This window comes from Stegodyphus dumicola, chromosome 1 (assembly GCF_044657685.1).
Source record: "Stegodyphus dumicola isolate Sdum_Otavi_A_Nest chromosome 1, ASM4465768v1".
Taxonomy (NCBI): Eukaryota; Metazoa; Arthropoda; class Arachnida; order Araneae; family Eresidae; genus Stegodyphus; species Stegodyphus dumicola.
Window position 1 is genome coordinate 53,751,182 of NC_140768.1, and position 20,454 is coordinate 53,771,635.

At 35.1% G+C, this 20,454-nt stretch overlaps 1 protein-coding gene across 2 annotated transcripts in view; it reads left to right on the top strand.

Moving 5' to 3' along the window:
* The first annotated feature begins 17,163 nt into the window (after positions 1-17,163).
* Positions 17,164-20,454, top strand: part of LOC118187577 (uncharacterized) — a 72,478-nt gene continuing 69,187 nt past the window's right edge. For both annotated transcript variants that reach the window (XM_035357825.2, XM_085814607.1), the window contains exon 1: positions 17,164-17,345. In XM_035357825.2, the coding sequence (XP_035213716.1) occupies positions 17,286-17,345 (60 nt within the window). In that variant the 5' untranslated portion in view covers positions 17,164-17,285. The remainder of the gene's footprint in view (positions 17,346-20,454) is intronic.

A 20,454-nucleotide genomic window follows, 5' to 3' on the forward strand; every position in this document is an offset into this window, starting at 1 on the left:
TCTGCCTAATGCAATTTTTCAGCAGCATAACGCCCGACCACACAGTACTCGCATCAGCCAACATGCTGTGCAAGGTATACAGATGCTCCCTGCCCACCGTACTCTCCTGACCTGTCACCAATCGAACATGTGTGGGATGTGATTGGACGCCGTTTGCAGACTCTGCCCCTGCCTCGGTCAGAAGACGAACTGTGGTAAATAGTTGAAAGGGAATGGAGAGCCATACCTCAGAACACCATTCCTCTTATTGACTGTATGCCTAGACGTGTTTCTTCGTGCATCGCTGTCCGCGGCGGTCCTACACTACTTTATGCAATTATGTTCAGTCTCTTCTGAAAGCACATTGCAGCATGAAAGTGCAAAGACGTTTATGTATACAAAAATTGTGACTCGGTAACACTTTAAGATTTTTTTAAATAAATGTCCCCGGATTGCTCGCTGCGTTCCCGGGCTTGCGTAATGGAGTTCTGTTTCCGCTGTATGGGCATTATTCTGATAGGTATAACCTTAGGTCAGAAGCCCCTACAGTGGTGATCTAACCTACTGAGCCGACGCCGTTCTCGCTCTGTATTCTGACTATCATTTTGAAATAAAGATCACTTATGGCTGCTTGCTGTCTCTGTCTTTTTTCCAAACTTCATCACTTTCTGACCACTCCTTCTTGGTGTTGCATTTTCAGTGTCGAGCAGTGTATTACACACAAGCAAAATAGTAAATAAAAGATTACAAAAGAAAATGGGAAACAAATGCGATTTCGATGTTACATATAGCTATATATGTATGCTCATAAAAAATGCGTATATGTATTCAGTTAGATCTAATCTGAATGCAATAAAGTTAAACTTCAAAATCATTTTTTCAGCTTTTTCGTTTTCTATTGATATAACGTATTTATAACAAAGGCAATTAAACTGTTATATGTACTTTATATTATACATATTAAGAAAATACATATTAAGAAAAAAAATTCTGTTTTATAAACTGGTGATCGCTTCCAGGAGAACGAGCTGGCTGCGTAGAATTTCTTGGGGTTTCTGCAATGTGTGACGGGAATATGAGCCAGATTCCCTAAAAATGTTCCAAGGAATCCTCAACAACTTGTCGATAAATTATGATTAAGAAGATAAAATTACTCAGCAAAAATTAAGATAATTCGTTGATTTAGTCAATGCTAGAGTAAAAAAATGTTCCCTTGGAAATGTGAAATTACAATAAAAGCTATAGAACAAAGAGTATTATAGAAGGGCTAATTCAGAGTATTTCTCTTGCCATTCGATGTCGTACCAAATAATTTTCACGATCTATCCATTTCAATTCCTCTTAGCTGCTAAGTACCTACTTCTTAAGTAATGTTCTGAGCACTTTTATCACCAAAGGAACTAAAGTTCGTGAACTTATTTTCAGCCTCTATTTTGGATTATTTCAGTGCGATAAAAAGCTGTATGCGATATCAGCTGAATGAATGCTTTTACACATACGAGTATCTGCGTATCGTAGAAAGGTGAAATCACAGGCTCAGTAAGCCTACGCAAAGCCTTCAGCTGAACTTCAGCTAGCTCATGAAAACACTCAAAGGAAATTAAAAATACAATGACTACCAAATAGATTGTATGGATATGTAAAGTTTTGAGAAAAAAAAATTGACAAAAAGAGTACATTTTGGTAGATAAGAAAATCGAAATTAAATTAGTGACAACAAACAATATGAAAAAGATTATAAATGTTCTTAAAACTGAGCATTGATATCAAAATTGGAATATAGCTAAAAATATATACAGTGCAAAGCTGCAGATTATAATTTTATGATTTCAATGGGGTTTAGGGAAATTTATTAGAGTAATATTTTGAACATAAGAGCCTCTTGATTTCATAAAGAAAAACTGAGCGAGGAAAAGGACATTGACAAATTTTAACACGACAGCTAGCACTAAAAAGACTGTACAAAAGATGAGGAGCAATTACAAATGCTTGTAAAACGCACTTAAATTATTTATCATTCTTTATAAAAGCGTTAACTATACATAATATAAACATACTGTTAAAATCTACGTTTTCGCATTCTGTTTAAACCAAAACTTTTCTAATAATCTAATAAACATAAAAACTTTTCTAATGAAAGCAAATAATCTAGTTCATCATTCAGGTTTATTAAAAGATAATCAAGAAAGATAATTTGGGGGTTAAGTTATATAAATTACATTTAAATTATACAAATTTCTATTACTCATCCCTCAGTGAATAATTTTGTACTGAAATATTCGGTATTAAACGAGTAAAGACCTATCAATTGAAAAACTATTTTGGTCACAAAAAATATTAGGGTGCAATACATAAAATATTTTATTTTCTTTTACTGAAAGGTAGCCAGTATGAAAATGCGCATCTATATATAATACTCATTTTTATATAGTTTAACACCCAGAATTTTGACAAAGAAAAAATATATATATATATGAAACATTTTGGAATATTGCATCGTATTTACACGAAAACTTTACAACAGCGAACCTATTTTACATATTATTTTTTAAATGAGTAAATATTATTAACTTTTTTAATGTTCAGTGTAAAATGCAATTATTGTAACATCATCTCTTCCAAAGTATAACTATTTTTTACATAAGTTCATTTTAAGTACTGGTGCCAGGGGCGTAGCTAGGGGGGACATCTGTCCCCGGGCGCAGCGCCCAGGGGGTGCCAAATTGATGTTAAGGAATTTTATAATCAAATGTTTCCACTGTTGACAAAGAGGAGGGGGGCGCAAAATCTTCAGTTGTCCCCGGACGCTGGAAACCCTAGCTACAGCACTGACTGGTGCTTAAAATTAAAAATGTAACTACTATGTTGTGAATTGCATCTCCGCCGACAATGTCACCGTGACTATGTATCGCTTCTCACTTCCTGTTTCAAGGGGAAAAGCTCTATGAGCTAGCCCTTCCTACTAAGTCCTGATAAGGCATGGAAAATTAGGAGTGCCCTCACCGGGACTCGAACCCGAGATCTATCGAATACTCGCCAAGAATGCTATCGTTACACTACGAAGGCATGCCGAGGTAAGGGAGAAAATATCTTATATAATCTCCCTTTCTGGGGCGAAGAATCATCATTCAGTACCCTTTTTAGTTCGGCCGCCAGTGTAGAGATATTCGGTTATTTTTGGAAGCAGGAGGCATGAAAAATGAGCAGTGCCTTTGCCGGGACTCGAACACAAGACATCTCGAATACGCGCCGAGTATGCTACCTTTATACCACGAAGGCATGCTGAGAGAAGGGAGAAAATACCTTATATTTTAATTAAATCTCGACTGATTTTGAGGGCAACCAGGTACAGTTTCCTTTTCATTAGGAACAAAGAAGAACCTGTACCTGTACGCCTTTCCGAAATCGATAAAGGTTTTTTAAAGCCTACATCAAATATGAGCTTATATCAAATATAAGCTCAGAGTATCCTAAGATACTGTATTTGCCCAATCTATGAAATTCAAAGATATAGTATTTGCATACAAATTTAATAATTCAGATTACATTTCACAGCCTATCAATCGAGATTTTCAAATTGTAATTACAAAATAGAATTTAGTGTTTTGACGTCCTGCAGTAAAACAATTTCAACTCCCAACGTTTGAGCCACCAGTGGCCGAGCGGTAAAGTCGCTGAACACTGGTAGTTCGGTTCGAGTCCCGCGAACGGGCTGGCTGCATGGGGTTTTCGTGGTTTCCCCATGTGTAACGTGTATACGAGCCAGTTTCCCTTAGAAAGTCCTCCACGAAGGCATCCCTTCCGTTAGGCAGATAGCCCTCGAAGCTTTGCCATAATTACACACACCCACCCCAACGTTTGAATTTGTGACTGTCTCCCATTAAAATATTAAATACCTCTGCGAATTCTGCAAAAAATTTCTATTTTTTTGTATTTGCTTGAATACGAAAAATTTGTCTTTTAATTGAGAATATTATTTAGCCAGAGCCACCTAAAAATACTATTTTTTAAATATTTCTTATAAAATTATCTATCTTATTTTCAGAAACTTTTATAACTTTGAAAACACATTTTACGTGATGATAAGCATGATAAATCTTTTAGAAAATAGAGTTTCGAGTAGCCTCTCGAATACCCTTTGTTACCTAAGTTTAATCAGGATTGAAGCTGTTATATCCAAACACTATAATTTTCAGGTCAACCTCATACGGATATATTTATTTATAAACGAATCGTGAATACCAGTGGCGTAGCTAGGGTTTTCAGCGCCCGGGGACAACTGAAGAATTTGCGCCCCTTTCTGTGTGCCAAGAATGGAAAACATACCATTAAAAATTTTCGTAGCATCAATTTGGAGCCCCCTGGATGCTGTGCCCGGGGACAGATGTCCCCTCTTGCCCCACCCTAGCTACGCCATTGGTGAATACTGTTGGCTATCTGTATGTACATCTGTGGAATTTAATTCACTTAAGTAATAAGATGAATGCATTATTCACTGATTATATTTTAAAATTTCAAATATTATTAACTTTAACAAATTTTTTTGGCACAAAAGTGGAACTGCTATAAAGAGCTAATATTGAAAAATGTTGCTTTAGTTTCGTCTCTGTTAACGTTAAAAATCAGTACATGACAAATACGCGAACAATCATCAATAATTAATAAATGTTAAAGAGATGCATTAAAAAAAAACCTTCTATTTAAAAAAGAGGAAAAGGGTACATAAAACATACTGTTCTATAAGATCTATATTCATCGGTGACTGAGACGCTGTTCTTTCTTTCAGACGGCGCAGTCTTTGAGTTTTTGAAGCTAATGAATGCACTGGATGAACTCTCCGACGACTACTTTCACCTTTACGCCTACCCATTTTGGAAGTATAGAAGCAAAGTAATAATAATACAGTATCCAAAATATAAAGGCTAAGAATGAAACAAGAATGCAAAATCTGATCACGAAAATGTGAAGAAATAGGATCACGTATATTCTATGGAGTATTTTCAGTTCATGAAGTAGCTTCTGATTGGAGCATTATAAATTGAAAACAGGAATCGCGCATTTCTCTACAAGTTCTATTTATTCGTAATTGCCCCTTCTCCGCCTCAGGATACCTGCATGGCATTTAGAGATAAGCAAAAAGTCTTTTCGCTTACCGAAAAAGTTGTTTTGTTGCCCTCTGCTCCTCTCCCAAAGGAAGTAATATACTTTTTAGTGTTATGTATAAAGTATCTAAAAGGTAGAGAGGAAAATATTTTCTTGCATGAACTAAGAACTAACCTACAAAAGGAGCTTGTGCAATTCTTTTCATTCTGCGCGCATGCTAGAAGAGAAGGAAACAGTAAAATAACACTTAAATCTATTACATTTTGTATAATTTTTTTTTTTTTTTAATTTTATACTTGGTTTAGCTAATTTGCATTTGCTTTTCAATTCAAGGTTTAAAGTTTATCTCCATCTTATTTTCCTTCTTTCCGCTCTTTTCTGCGTAATGTCGTTGTATGGTTAAATTAACTTTCAATTATTAATTTAAAGTTAAATTTAGAACAAGCGATAAGTATGCAAGTGACAAGTAAAGAAAGACGGGCACACCTGATGGCTAAAATATATAAACAGGTATTGGCCCAACACCATCCACTGCGGAGTCTATGATTTGAAGTATGAATTTCTCGCACTCTCTTCATTATCGAATCGTTTCTGGTGATAAGCCCTGGGGTGTGTTTTGTGCAACTTACCAAGGTTAGTAAAATGAACTGTAAGGACCTTGGAACTTACAATGTTCCAGATCTGCCGCTTTGGCCCACTTTGAACGTTTGGCCGAATATGATTATCTTAGTACCTTCATTCATTCATTCATTACAATTTATGCCGAAATATTGCATTTGATGCAACGTGTCCGGCTCATGACAAGTATTCCCGAGGGGCACATGACATAAAAGTGTCTGGACCGAGTGATAGGAGGCAATAGGAAATGAGATAAAGAGGGGGTGACCACAGGACGCCACAAGCAGAGAATCGAACTTAAAGCCCAAGACCAGGAGAGGCAGCAAGGTGTGGAGTGTCAGAGTTAAAGTTGTTCATGATAGGTATGCTAAGAAAAAACATGATATATTAGCAAATACAATTTTATTACATAAAATAAATACAATAAATGAGCATATACAATACAAAATACAAAAGAGTTCGAGTTGCAATACGAAAGTTTATGTACATTATATACAGAAAAGATGATGTTGCATGAAAAGACTGATTAAGTAGGAAAATTGGTGTACCTGGTGAGGAAGGCCGCTAAAGGTCTGATTTTGACATTTTCAGGAAACACGGTATAGTCGAAAACTTTAAAGTATTTCATGTGCGAGCAGTTTCTCGCCTTGTCAAAAAATTTCCGATTTGCATTATTGAGGAAATTCTCGATATTCTCTATTTTTAAATCTCTATGAAAAGTTTCATTAGAAACATAAAAATGAGCATTCGTGATCTGTCTTAAAAATTTGTTTTGTGTGATCTGTAATTTCTTGAGGTCATTTTTCGAATAAGTCGCCCAGTCTGGAGACGCGTAAGAAAAGATAGGCCGAATAATGGCAGTATAAATATGCCTCTTTCTTCGTAAGTCAAGTTTTGAATTTTTTCCGATTAATGGAATAAGATCTCTGATAGCCGCAACTGTTTTGCCTCTGACTTTTTGGATATGGTCTTTCCATCTGAATTTATTGTTTAACACAACACCAAGGTAGGTAGCTTTGTTCACAAGCGGAACTTCGACATTAAAGATTTTAAGTTTGTTTACAAAAGGACTTCTAGAGTGCCTTTTTCCTATGATTATAAGCTGGAATTTTTGTGCATTGATGGCTATGCACCATTTCGTGCACCATTGCTCAATTTCTGGAATTTTATCCTGCAATTTAGAAATGGCAAGTTCTTGGTTGGGAGACGTATATGCAAGCGCCGTGTCATCGGCGTAACATCCGAAGTAAAAATTTGGGTCAGTGCATATTTTAGGGAAATCAGCAACATAAAATATAAAAGGAATAGGTCCTAAAATTGATCCTTGTGCTACACCAGCGTTGAGTCTTCTGGGATCAGAGTTGTCGTTACCAATATTGACAAAGAATTTTCTGTTTTTAATAAAAGAATAAATAAGTAAGATCAGGTCTCTGTCAAAATCCAAGGAAATAAGCTTGAGAATAAGCCCCTCATGCCAAATGCGGTCGAAAGCTTTCGCCAAGTCTAGCATGAGTAAGGCGACACTCTGATGTTTGAAAACTGCAGAACCGATGTATTCACACAGTCGGACAAGCTGCTTAGTCGGACAAATTCTTGCGGAAGCCAAACTGTTCAGGAGGTATCTTATCCATGTAAGGCTCGATTCTCTTATAGATAACTCGTTCGTAGATTTTGCCCAGACCGGGCAGTAAACTAATTGGTCTGTAACCCTCCGGGGAGGTAGCATTTTTACCAGGCTTGGGTAATAAAATAACTTTAGCATTTTTCCATTTATCGGGGAAATAATTTCTCTCAAGACAGGTATTTAAAATGCTGACATATTTTGTGATAACATTAATAGGCATGTTTTTGATAGCGACGTTTGGTGATGTTATCAAAACCGGGAGCTTTTCTATTCTTCATTCTTTTGATAATCTCCTTAACTTCATTAGGTGAAGTATAATTAGTCTTGTTTTTGGGTCCCGGGCCGTTAATCCAGTCTTGAATAAAATACCTTGTGTCATAAGAAAATAAAGGGTCGCTCGGATCTTGGTTAGGAACAAGTTGCTTTTCTAAATAATCAGCCATTACATTGGCTTTGTCCTTATTGGTGACGGCTATAGTATTATCTCCGTAAATTGGTTTATTGTTCGGCTTTTTGTCGCGAAGATTCCTTGCAAAAGACCAGAATGCATTATTCGGCTCATTGAATGTTTCAATTTTTGCGTTCCACGACTCATCTCTATGTTTATAAATACTTTTCTTTATTTCTCTGTAGAGTTTATTTAACTCTTTTTTGATTCTAGGATCCCAGGCAATATGCCATCTTTTGCGTAGTTTGTTTCTTTGTGATATCAGGTTTCTAATGTTATTAGGCAATCTAGCACTGTACTTATCAGCGGGAATTTTCTTAGTAGCCCTGTTATATGCACTAAGTATGCTATTATTGAGAACATCAATTGCGTAATCAATATCAAATTTTGTTTTAAGGTGCTTAATAGCCGGAGGGTTTTCAATGAGGTAATTATGATATTTATTCCAGTCTGTAGAGATTTTAAACCTTTCATCAGTGTTTTTATTCGTACCAAGCGTAGCTAAAAGAGGCACGTGATCCGAAGTTAATTCAACTTTCACATCGAGATAAATCGGGATAGAAGTGGTGGTAAGAATAACATCCAGGATGTCTCCTTTTCTAGGGTCATCAGGAAGATAGGAATAGTCAGCTGGAGCATAAAAATATATAGGATAATTATTAATGAATTCAAGTAAAAGTTCTCCATTTCTGTTGGTGCGTCTGCATCCCCATTCTACATTCTTCGCGTTGAGATCGCCAGCTAAGATATGTTCCGAATTGGGCAGTAACTGTGCGAGTTTATGCTCATCTATAGGAGTGTGTGGAGGGTTATACAATGCAACAAAATAAATTATGCCATAATTTGGTAACAAAACAGAAGCTGTAACAGCTTCATAGCCGTTTCCTCTATCTTCGCTAATCAGGCATGATTGCAAGGAGTGCTTTACGTAGATAGCGGCCCCCCCCACCACGGTGACTCAGTCTGTCACACCTGTAACAGTTGTAATTTGCGATCTTAATATTCAAACATGGTTTCGCAAACGTTTCGGTGACTAGAGCAACATCAATATCATAGGTCAATAAGAAATTATGAAATTCCTGGATTTTATTTAAGATGCTATGAGCATTCCAAATCATGATTTGGATAGGAGCTCTATTAATTCTGTGCGGGCCCATTATCAGTATTGTTGGGTTGATTGCTTTCTTGATGATTTCTGTTCAAGTCCTTAACTTGTTGTGTGAGCTGGAAAAAACCAGCGGATTTTATTGCTGAAACCAGTTCAGCGAGATCAGTGAAGACTTTTTTGGCCTCAGTAATTGTATCTCTGTAGATAGCTGTTGAAAGAGCAGCTGCGAAAGATTTACCTTCAACTATTCTGTTAGAAAAAGTTTTAGGCTTTTCTGTTTTATTTTTCGGAAATTTTTCACATCCTTTGAAATTAGATGTGTGGTTGCCACCGCAATTTACACAGACTAAGGGAACATCTTTCTTATTTTTGTCCGGACAGTCTTTTACATAATGATTTTTACTACACCTGACACATTTCGGTTCATAATTACAACCCGCCTGAGTGTAGCCAAAACCCTGGCATCGAAAACATTGTAATGGTCCCTGTCGGCCTCTACTACGATTTTGACTCTGAATAAATAAATAGCGTTCATGATATATTTGTTTAGAGTTTTCATTTTTAGGTAGGGTAACCAGGAAAAGTGGAAGTTTCTGAACTTCACCGCCTCTGCGTCGTGACATTTGTTTTATTTCAATTATCTGATAATTTAATTCTGTTAAATTATCCTTAATTTCCTCAATTTCAGTCGTGAGAAGTAGTCCATTAATTACTACCTTGAGATTCTTATCCTCTGGCAAAATGTACGAATGATGCTCCACTTTCATCTCTTTTAAGATCCTAACAATTCCCTTATAACTTTCAGGATCAGTAGTAATAATTTTAACACCATCCTTAATATTCTGTCCTATGAACTTATATTTGTGTTGATGGAATAACCCTGTTAACGCTTTATATTTGAATTTAGTTTCTTTGAGAATTATCGGAGGTAGTTTGTTCTTTTTAGGTGTTTTAACCTGTGCGTTGTTATCATTTGTGATATTTTGCTGATCTTCAGCAACCTGGTGTCCATTTCATTGTTATCAGAGGTAGTGTGTTGTTCAGGAATGACAGATTCCTGACTAGTACTCTGTGAATTTTCCTGCGGTACATTAGTACCATTGTTATCTTTATGAGTTATAACTGGTGAAATGATTTGTGTGAAATTGTCTAATTTGATCTTCTTAATACCCTGTCTGGGATTTCTTGTTCGGACTGTTTTGTCTCCAAAACGTTGTGGATAGTCGTCCTCAGAGCTAGAATCTTTATCAAGTGTTTTTTCATCATCAGTTACAATTGTGCTATCATGTATACTAATTGCGCTATGTGCCCTCTCATTTTCCTCATAATTTTTACTTGTGGTTGGAATTTGAGGTTGTGTTTTATCATGATTTAAAACTGAGTCAGTTTTACTTTGAATAAGTAGTGCATTGACAATTTCTAGTGAGCTTAACAAAAAATTTAAGAATTTCGTTTCAATTTCTGTTAGTTCACCTTTATCCAATTTGAGTTGTTCCAATTCATGTATTTGTAATTTGTAACTTTCTACGAGCCTCTCCATGGTCGCGCTAAGCCAAAGCAAAACGCAGAGAAATCCAGAAATCCAGCGCCCATAAGGCAGTAGTCCTACACCCCGGAATGGAGCCCTGGCTCGACAGCCTTCTCCACAGACGGATGTGTAGGCGGAGAACACACGAGGCCCCTGACAGTCACCTGAAGTGAAAGCTTGGGGGTAACTACGTGCGTTATAAAATCCAAAAATGTCGTGCAGAACAGAGAAAAATTTATCTGATTATTTTAAATCGCGCAGTAAAGCGTAATATAACGTAAAACAAGTAACCAGCAATTAGGCTATTTGGCGAGACACGCGGTATTAAATTTCATAATAAAACTCAAAAGGCCAAAAAATAATCGAAAATAAAAAATTAGTGAAAGCGTTTCAGCATTTCACAAATCATACAAACCACAAAATAGCATTAAAAAATGCTGATGCAGTCAGATAAGCAAGGCACGTGTTCGTACAGGCAAACCACGTTGAACGGACGTACTCGCAGAGACAGATCGGAAGCAGGCACAATCTCAGACGGTGAACCTTCACCCACCAAGTCCCCGCTCAGGATGATCTTAGTACCTAATTTGTTAGTTTTAAATTGAATAATTCACCTGAACACGTGATGTATGATTCCGGACAGCATATAAGCCTTTCCGTACCGCGCCACACGCATGGGAAAAATCCGTACTTATGATTAGGCATATTTTCCAATGACATCATTTTCTCTTGCCGTAATGACATTTAGGTTCTTATGGTTTTGTTTTGTTGAATGAAGCGCATGAGTGACACGGAAGAGTGAAATTTATCCTTTGTGTTCTTTGAATAATAATGCCAGACGAAAACATTTACATGGAGCTTTATGCTGATGGCTTTCCTGTTTCATGAAATAATAAAATTATAAAATCCTCCAAAGACGCTGTTATATCAGAAGCAATTTTAAGTGCTTAGATTATATAAATAGCTGAATTTATGAATTTAGTACAAAAATCGAAACAAGTTAGATTACAAGACGATCTCGACCCAAATGTAAAGCTTTTCTCTGCTCATTATCATTGATATTTTATAGCACATTTTGATTTTTTACACATTGCAGAAAATACTTCCTTTGCAACTTTATACGTTATTTCCATATTAATGTTTCATGTCTTTCCCATGTCTAATATTTTGTGTTTGTGTAATGAAAAAATGCATTCAGTGTTATCGCTGAATTTAATACAAGTGTGTAAGAAATGAAACTTCCTTCTCTGATAAACACTAATTGCATACAAATGTACAAAACATGTTACACATGAAAAAACGGGCAATATTCACAAAGTAATATTATTCAATTTAAAGATAACGTATCTCCATTTCTCTCTTCTAAATCTATAGTTATCTAACTTCAAAAGTAAATTTTACTTTTTCAGACTGGTTACAAATATCGAGAATTAACTGTGCATTATGTTACCTCCTAAACGTTTTTGCTATTTGCGAAAGCTGATTTGTCTCACCTTCGAAGACTGCATCTGCAGAGAAAGGATATGTAATGAACATGGTGGTGGTGTATGTGATTATGGCAAATCCTCGAGGGATATCTGCATAAGGGGAGTGATGCCTTCGTGGAGGACTTTCTAAGGGAAACTAGCTCATATACACGTTACATATAAGTAAAACCTCATGCAGCTAGTTCGTTCGCGGAATTCGAACCTCGGACCAAACTACCAGTGTTCAGCGACTTTACCGCTCGGCTGTTGGTAGACCTGTAATGAACATGAAATAATGAATTAATTATTACAACACCTTTAATATGAATGGTTTTAAATAAAGAATACATTTATTAAAAACATTTATACATATTTACGAAGTTAGCGAACTGGAAAAAATAATTCTCTCTCCAGGAAAAAAAATTCACTACATTTTTTTATATAAATTAAATCTTATGGTAACAAAAATACAACGCACATCATTAACTGTAATAATGTTTTCGGTACTCCTATAAAAGTGCAAACGGTAAGGAAGTGTACTCTCGAGCCTAAGCAAAGTCAAGGCGCTCCTAAAAGTGTATAAGGCCCCACCAGCCGCCGAGAGGTAAAGTCGCTGAATACTGGTAGTTCGGTCCGAGGCTCGAATCCCGCGAATGGGCTGGCTACATGGGGCTTTCGTGGTTTTTCCCATGTGTAACGTGTATACGGGCCAGTTTCCCTTAGAAAGTCCTCCACGAAGGCATTCCTCTTCTTAGGCAGATAGCCCTTGAGGCTTTGCCGTAAGCACATACACCAATACCTAAAACTTTATAGGAAATGAATTCAGCTGACAGCCTTTTCCAAGCATTGAGAACAGATTTTTAACCTATGCGCATGGGCACGGTACGGAATGCTTATGCCTCTGAACAAGGCACGACCGCTGCTTGTCTGGACGAGTGTTCTGCAATAAATGATTTTTATTTCACTGTTAAAAAGTATTGGAGAGTTCGTCGCCTAATGACCTGATAGTAAAAGGCCTGGCATTTGTTTAATAATTAAAATAATTCTTGAGACTCATTAGCCGTTAAACGGTAAAATAGCTGAAAATTGCTAAATCGACTAGTGTTCAGATCCTCAGAGAAGTTCTTGCAGGGGAGTTTTCGTGAATTTTCTCAGACGGGAATGTGGATACGAGCCAGTTGCATTTTTAGAAAACCTCCGGAGGAGGAGTACTTTATTCTGTACGTACGGGTGGCAAAAGTCACCCCAAAAAATAGTCAAAATTATTAATTTCTTTTACTTCGTACATAATTTAATAATAGTAAATTTTAATAATAGTAATATTTAATAATAGTAGTAATTTTTAATAATAGTAGTAATTTTTAATAATAGTAATATTTCTTTTACTTCGTACAAGGAAATAAAAAAGGTAAATGTATATTTAATAACAAAGAACATAATAAATTTATTCATTTAACGTAAAGGCTCTTTTCACTTATTATTGCGCAATATTGACCTATTCAGCATAATTTTTTACAAAAAGCTTATTATCCCTGGTATTATCAAGATTTTTCCAAGAACTTGTACAGAAAAAGTTTGATGTACACAAAATATTTATTAATAAGAACTAATTAGAATAGGTAAGGTTTTGGATCTCGATAGCCAGAAGACAAAAAAAATTTCTTTGTCCATTTAAAGGTTTAAGGTGAAAATTCTGCAACTAGCAGAAATAGACATCATAATTTATTTTTTAATATTGCTTAAAATTTTATATCTTACTAAAATTATTGATAACATATGAAAATATTATCCACACGTATTTTCATCTATTGCAGCGATGGGCAAACTACGGCTCGAGGGACAACTCCGGCTCGCCGGAAGGTCCTATCCCGCCGGCAACAGAATTTAAAGGTGGCAAATAAAAAGAAATTCGGTGGCAAATAAAAAGAAATATATATTGATATATTAAATATCCATCTCCTTTTCTAATTTGTTTAAATACTATTATTTTTTATTAAAGGACTGATGAATACTTTCTCCGTTTTTGTTCTGCAAAAACATAAATCGAAAGAATTATGAAGATGGCTTGAAATAACTGCATTTTGAGTTCGAAAGCAGATTTAAAGACTTCAGTATCATTCAAACAGAATTGGATATTTTTACCATGCCTTTGAAGTAAACTGTGAAGCAGTGAGGTCAGATTTTCAGCTGGAATAAATTGAGTTACAGTCTAACAATCATCTCGAGCGGTTGTTTCTAACTGAGCCAAAGTTGCCAAAGTTAGAGTTTTGCATATCGAAAATAAGTTTCCAAAATCTATTATCTCATCCCCAGAAAATCAGTGCTAGGTTTTTCTTCATCTTATACATGTGAACAAGTGTTTTCGACTGTGAAATTAGAAAGAATTATTTCAGAAGTAGACTGACCGACGAGCATTTTAGCCTCGTTCCTTAGAATTAGTACATCTCCTTTCGAACCTCAATATGAGGAACTTTTAAAAATGAAATGGCAATTTCATTCATCTCATGAACATATTTAAGTTGTAGTACTTTGTATATTGTTTTTAAAATTTTAGAAAAATTTATCTTGGCCCTTCAAATTTTTTTTTCTTTTTCGATCTTTGGCCCGCGACCGAAAAAGTTTACCCATCCCTGATCTAATATGTACAGTGAGAAGTTTAAATGGTCATTGAAATTTAGGTACGTATACTTACCTAGATAAAGATCTTTCATCTGCTTTAACATTAATTAATATTCGATGATTCAAAGATCTGGCAAAATTGAAAAAATGCCTCTAAAGTAAAGTTATTACTCATTGTTTGAATTCTTCCACAAGACCTACTTTATCACAGCAGGAATTCCTGCAAAATTTAAGGATTTTTAGTAATTTTACACCATTAAAAAAAATCACGAATTTTCTGTAGATTTCTATGGAAATTTCGAAAGGCTTTTAATATTTGCTGACATTTTGAACAATCCATTTTCGAATTTAACCACGTTACATAACAGCAGACTAGCTCACCGACGGCCGAGCGGTACCGGTGAGGAGCTGCTACCATTGAACACTGGTAGTTCGAAGGGCTCGAATAGCAACGAACGGGCTGGTTGAAATGGATTATTTCGTGATTCTAGCATGGGTACAAGCCAGTTTCACTTAAAAAGTTCTTAACTAAGGTTTGGTTTGGTTTACGTAATTACGTCAAAGCTTCGAGAGTTATCTGCCTAAGGGAAGCGATGCCTTCGTGGAGGACTTTCAAAGGGAAACTGGCTCGTGTACAAGTTACACTTGGGAAAACCATGAAAACGCTCGTGCAGCCGCTTTGTTCGTGGGATTCGATCCTCGGACCGAGCTACCAGTGTTCAGTGACTTTACCGCTCTGCCGTTCGTAGCGGTTCTCAAGGAAGGCATCTTTCCATTTATGCAATAGCTCTTGTGTGCTTTTCTATAATTAAATAAATAAACCAAATCAACCATGATAACCAATCAACCATGATCAAATAAAAAGGTGACGTAACTTATTGATGTGACGTAAACTTATTAAATTGTGCTATCAGCTTAAATCAAGATCTTGATCGCTTATAACGGTTCTGTTAGTACTGACAAAGCTTGGCTGTTTGAAAATAAATTTAACATAATGCGTCATTATCTGACAAGTTCTTTGGAAGTGTAAGTGAAATTCGTCGGCTGCGAAATATTCGTAGAATTTTGCGATTTATCCTTAGAAATTTCCATTAATTTTCCATCCTTTTAAATTTCCATCAAATTATGCCATCCTTTCCGCAATGAGATAACTTGTACTATGTGATGCACGAAATAATACTGAAATATTCAACAAGAAGCGCCATATTATAAGAATTATTGAAGAGGCAAAATTTAACGTATATCACACTATCCCTAATATCTGGAGACTATTTTAAAAGCGTTTCAGTTATGCTTAATTTCAACGTATTCAGTGTGAAGTGCTGACCTAATATATGACGAGATTATTCGGAAAATATACGTATAATTTGAAGGCCTCCAGTTTCTATGATTAAGTTCTATAAATTACCCGAAAATAAATATCAGTTCAGCATTCAAGTTTTTATGTAGAATGATTTCAACTTGGTAACTGAATTTTAAAGGTAATCTTAACGCTTCATAAAAAAATATCGAATGATTTTTCGACGTTCTCTCATAACCCTGAGATGAATATTTATTTATTAATGGTATTAGTAAAATAATTTATTATTTGAATTATATTTAGCAGACAAACATTGCGCTTGAGAAATTTTTCGTTCAATGAGTGACTCGTTAGCTGAAGGACCTAGGAAGTAAACATTTCCACTGATTCTGCAAATGGCTATTGAAAGCATTCAATGTTTCGACCTAAATTGCTTGGGGGAGAGGGCAAAAATAGAGGGTACATTAGTGAAACCTGTTCAGCTCTGCAGACGCAAAGCTGGAGACGATCGACAACAAATGGCGTGAAAAAGATGCAATTACGTTTTAGGTTTGCTAAGTTTTAGACAAAATTGATGTACATGCATATTTTTCTGCGCAAGAATGACATTTTAATGAATGAATTGTATGATGGTGAATGTTACTTCGTTCCCTGAAGTAAAAAATTATATTTTAATGCAGAAAAAATTAAATGTTCCCCAAAATAGAAATTGACAATCAGTCCGTATGGAGTAGTGGTGCCCTCTATTTTTCAATATTGATACTAATCGAAAAAAACGTTAAAAAAACAAAAGTGATATTCGGCAAATATTTATTAATAATAGGATAAAGCATGCCCTTTTTTTTACTGTAGCAGAATTTTGAAGATGTATTCTATGTAGCAGCAGACTTTTTCATTACTTCACTGAGCTTTTTTCATGTGATACTGTGTTTATAAATTTGCTAATGTTAAAAGAATAGGAAGACATTTGTCAACAATCCCCCTTAAAGGCCTAGCCTAGCGCACTCCGTAAATTAACTTCCTTGATCCTTGAGGAATTTGTTTGAGAGAAATATAATTTCATGCAAGGCCTAGATTAAATAAAAAATAATAATTATTATGGCGCTTAGCAAGGTAGAGAAGATGAAAGGCAAACATGAGACATATTAACCACGAACGATGTGTGAAATATTGAAGACATTTTTCTTCTGAATGTGAAGGTTCTGATTATATCAGTGTGTCTTTAATTGCTTTTCCTTTTTTATATAAAATTCCTTATGTTCCTTTTTTATATAAAATTTAATGAATAAATAAATGGTTATATTTCTGCTCTTAAACTATTTCCTAATGTGACAGTTGTATTTCAGTAATACGTTTTCCTTTCTGGCAATACTTATAACGAAAATACTGGGTTTTAATAAATTGCGCGCGATTTCTTTCGTGTTGTTTTCAGTTGGTATATTGTTAACATTTGGGTGGGAAGTGAACGTTTACCGTTAGCATCATTTTAATAATGTCTTTCGAAGATTGTATAGATAAATTAGAGCAATTAATTTGCGATGAAAATAAAATTGTAAGTATATATATTTGCTTTATAATAGGAATATTAAGTAAAACACACGGATATTACTTTTTATTTCTTACGAAGACTTTTTTTTCTGTAAGAAAAAATATTGTTTTGGTAAAAAATAACATGTTTCATAATATTATTGTTTGTTATTTTTGTTTTTTACTTACGTCTCTAATAGATATGTTATAGATTTTTGTTACGCTATGTGGTCAACTCATGCTTTTTATCATTTGCGTGTGTACGAAAAGTTGATTAATTATTTATCCAACTTTTGTAGTAACTTTGTGTATGGTTTATAGTTATATTACTGTAATTTGGTAATCCAACATGCGTTAACCATGAGGTTGATTATTATCGGGCAGGAGGGTTGCACCACACTCTTATATTGCATTACTTTACTACTTGTGTGTGTATTGCTATAAAGTTCGGGCAAACTGCAGAATCGCCCACTGCTTGGCGCATTTTTAAGAATTGCATATACTCGGTATCCATGTACACATCGACCTATTTTCACTTAAAAAACATCCCGGAATTGTACAAAAATGGCAATGTGCACTTCCTTGACTTTGTCCATGTACACATTGACCTATTTTCACTTAAAAAGTCAAAGAAACCTGAAAAAAATCCAATTCTTCCTACTCTTGTAAAAAGCAGCAAACAAACACCAATCAAATAAGTGGGCGATTTTGCACTTTAGCCTAAAGTTCTTTGAAGATGATGCATTAAAAAGAATAATTAAACCTTTAATTGCGTGAGAAAAGAACACTTTAAATTATCTTAGTAATTCCTTGGGCAGAAGAAGCTAGAAATTTTTATGGTGTTACATAGAAAAGCATACATTTTTGTATATTACATATGCTCTTTGACACCGTCTGACCAGAGGAATCAGATCACTACTCGTTGTTCCTCTGTGGTGCAAACTTCTAATGTATCAGCCATAATATATCTGCAACAAAAAGATGAAAAATGGAAGAATTAAGATCAAACTTTCACAGCATTACCACAACAGTGTATGAATAAAATATGAGAGGACAGAAGACAAATTGTGCAATGTAAGAAAAGTTATGACAAAAGTGTACATGATTTTTGACTTGCCGTCTTATTTTATTGGTATTCCTTTATCTAGGAAAGATTAAGGGGTGAACTGAATGGTGGGGAACAGCCTAGGCTGCTAGGTTTCTATAATTCATCAATTTTTCTACAGGACCCACTGGTGGCCGAGCAGTAAATTCAGTTGTAGTTCCAATCTGGGTTCGATTCCAGGCAGATTGGCTGACTGCACTGGCATTTCCTTGATTTTCCACATGTATACGAACGAGTTTCCCTTCCCTCCCCTTAGGCTAATAGCCTTAGTGTGCTGTGCCATAATCTTAATAAATCATTATTTTTTCTAAGGAGCATTCCTCTAATTCATTTGTTTTTTTCTTTCCCAAGCCATCAGAAATTCCAGAGTGGGTTAAAAATTGCCTTTTTTCTTCAGTTTTTCATCAGACTCTTTAACACTTGTATTTTTTCTTCCAATTCTTCATACAATGGTGACAGGTCTACCTTCGAATGTGCAGAAAGAGCATTCTTCATGACCATACTCAACAGATCTCACACATGTATTTGGACAAGTAAATCTTCATACCTGAAATGTATCTGAAGTTGACCAATCACCTTTGGATAATTCATGGCCATAGCTGGGAAACTTTCCACCACTCTAGCTGTTTTTGGATTTAGGATTACTACTTGAAGCAAATACTGGAATTTATCCTCTTCAGGAATACTCTCATCTTCATGAACCTTGGAAGACTGACCCTTAAAGGTCAAATATTCTTTCGCATGACCACTGGATTTATTCAATTCAATCTTCTATAACTTGAACTTCCTTTTTTTCAGAAATTTCTTCAGATGATTTAACAGTTGATAGGGTTTTCTTGATATATATTTCTAGAACACAGTTCTGAAAATTTATTATGAATAAGTTTTAGCAGATTCAAAATAATGAAGGTAGCAACAACCCGCCCCCCAAAAAAGGGGGCAAAATCTTAAGATTTTTTTTCATTACTTTTACCCTTTAACGTAGCTTTTTGGCATTCTTTTAAATTAATCCTTTAGTCAAGACTCCAAAACTGACTTTGCTTTTATGTGAAGAACTTCTTTAAGTAACTCATCTTCTATTTTGTTTACACACGTTGCGAATATTCTCGGAGGTTTTCGCTGTGTTTTCAACATTATCACATCCATTATCTTTTACTAATTACTATCACTAGTTTCCAAGATCAACCAATATTAGGCACTAAAATATTTTATGTTGTGTGTCTTGCAATGAAGGCTAGTTCTGAAAAACTGAATCCGACATTGCTTTGGTAACTTCTGAGCTAGTGTGACACATAAAACATAATTGAAGTACACAAACTACAGGGAACATAACAAGCATTTTTCTAACTACATCTGGTTACTAAGGAAGTTGCATAACTCTCGACGTTCTAAAAATTTTAAATGTATCATCACACAACATCAGTTCTTAACTCATGCTGACAGGCGAATGAAATGATACCATTCACAATGGTGATAATGTATTAAATTCATGGATGTGTATGTCTTTTCTCCATGTTATACATATACAGTCAAAAGTCGTTAATTCGGACTCGTCGGGACTTCGGCGATTCCGGATTATTGATTTTTCCGGATTATAGATCAACAGTTTAAATCTCGTAAGATGGCATGCAGAAATTCTAAAATTAAAAATATGAAACCGTAATTTATGAAATAAAGAACAATTATGATCTAAAGGGTATCAAAATTTACAAAAAAAAAAAAAAAAAAAGCTTAATATTTATTTGTTTACTTTATTAAACATTTCTTTCAATGTAAGTTGTTTAAGTTGCTTCATTTCATGTGATAATACTTTCTCTTTAATTCTATAAACAGACATAGTTTCTTGTTCAGTTACAAAGTTCCGCTGTTCAAATCCCGTAATTGCTGTGCCGAGAATACCAACTAACTTGTCAATCAAAATTTTTTCGTTTTCACTAACCTCTCTGTCACCTTCTTCATGTCTTTATCCATTTTTTGCAGCAATTCCACTTTTTGTTTGATGGACATCGAAACATACTTTCGTTTTGTA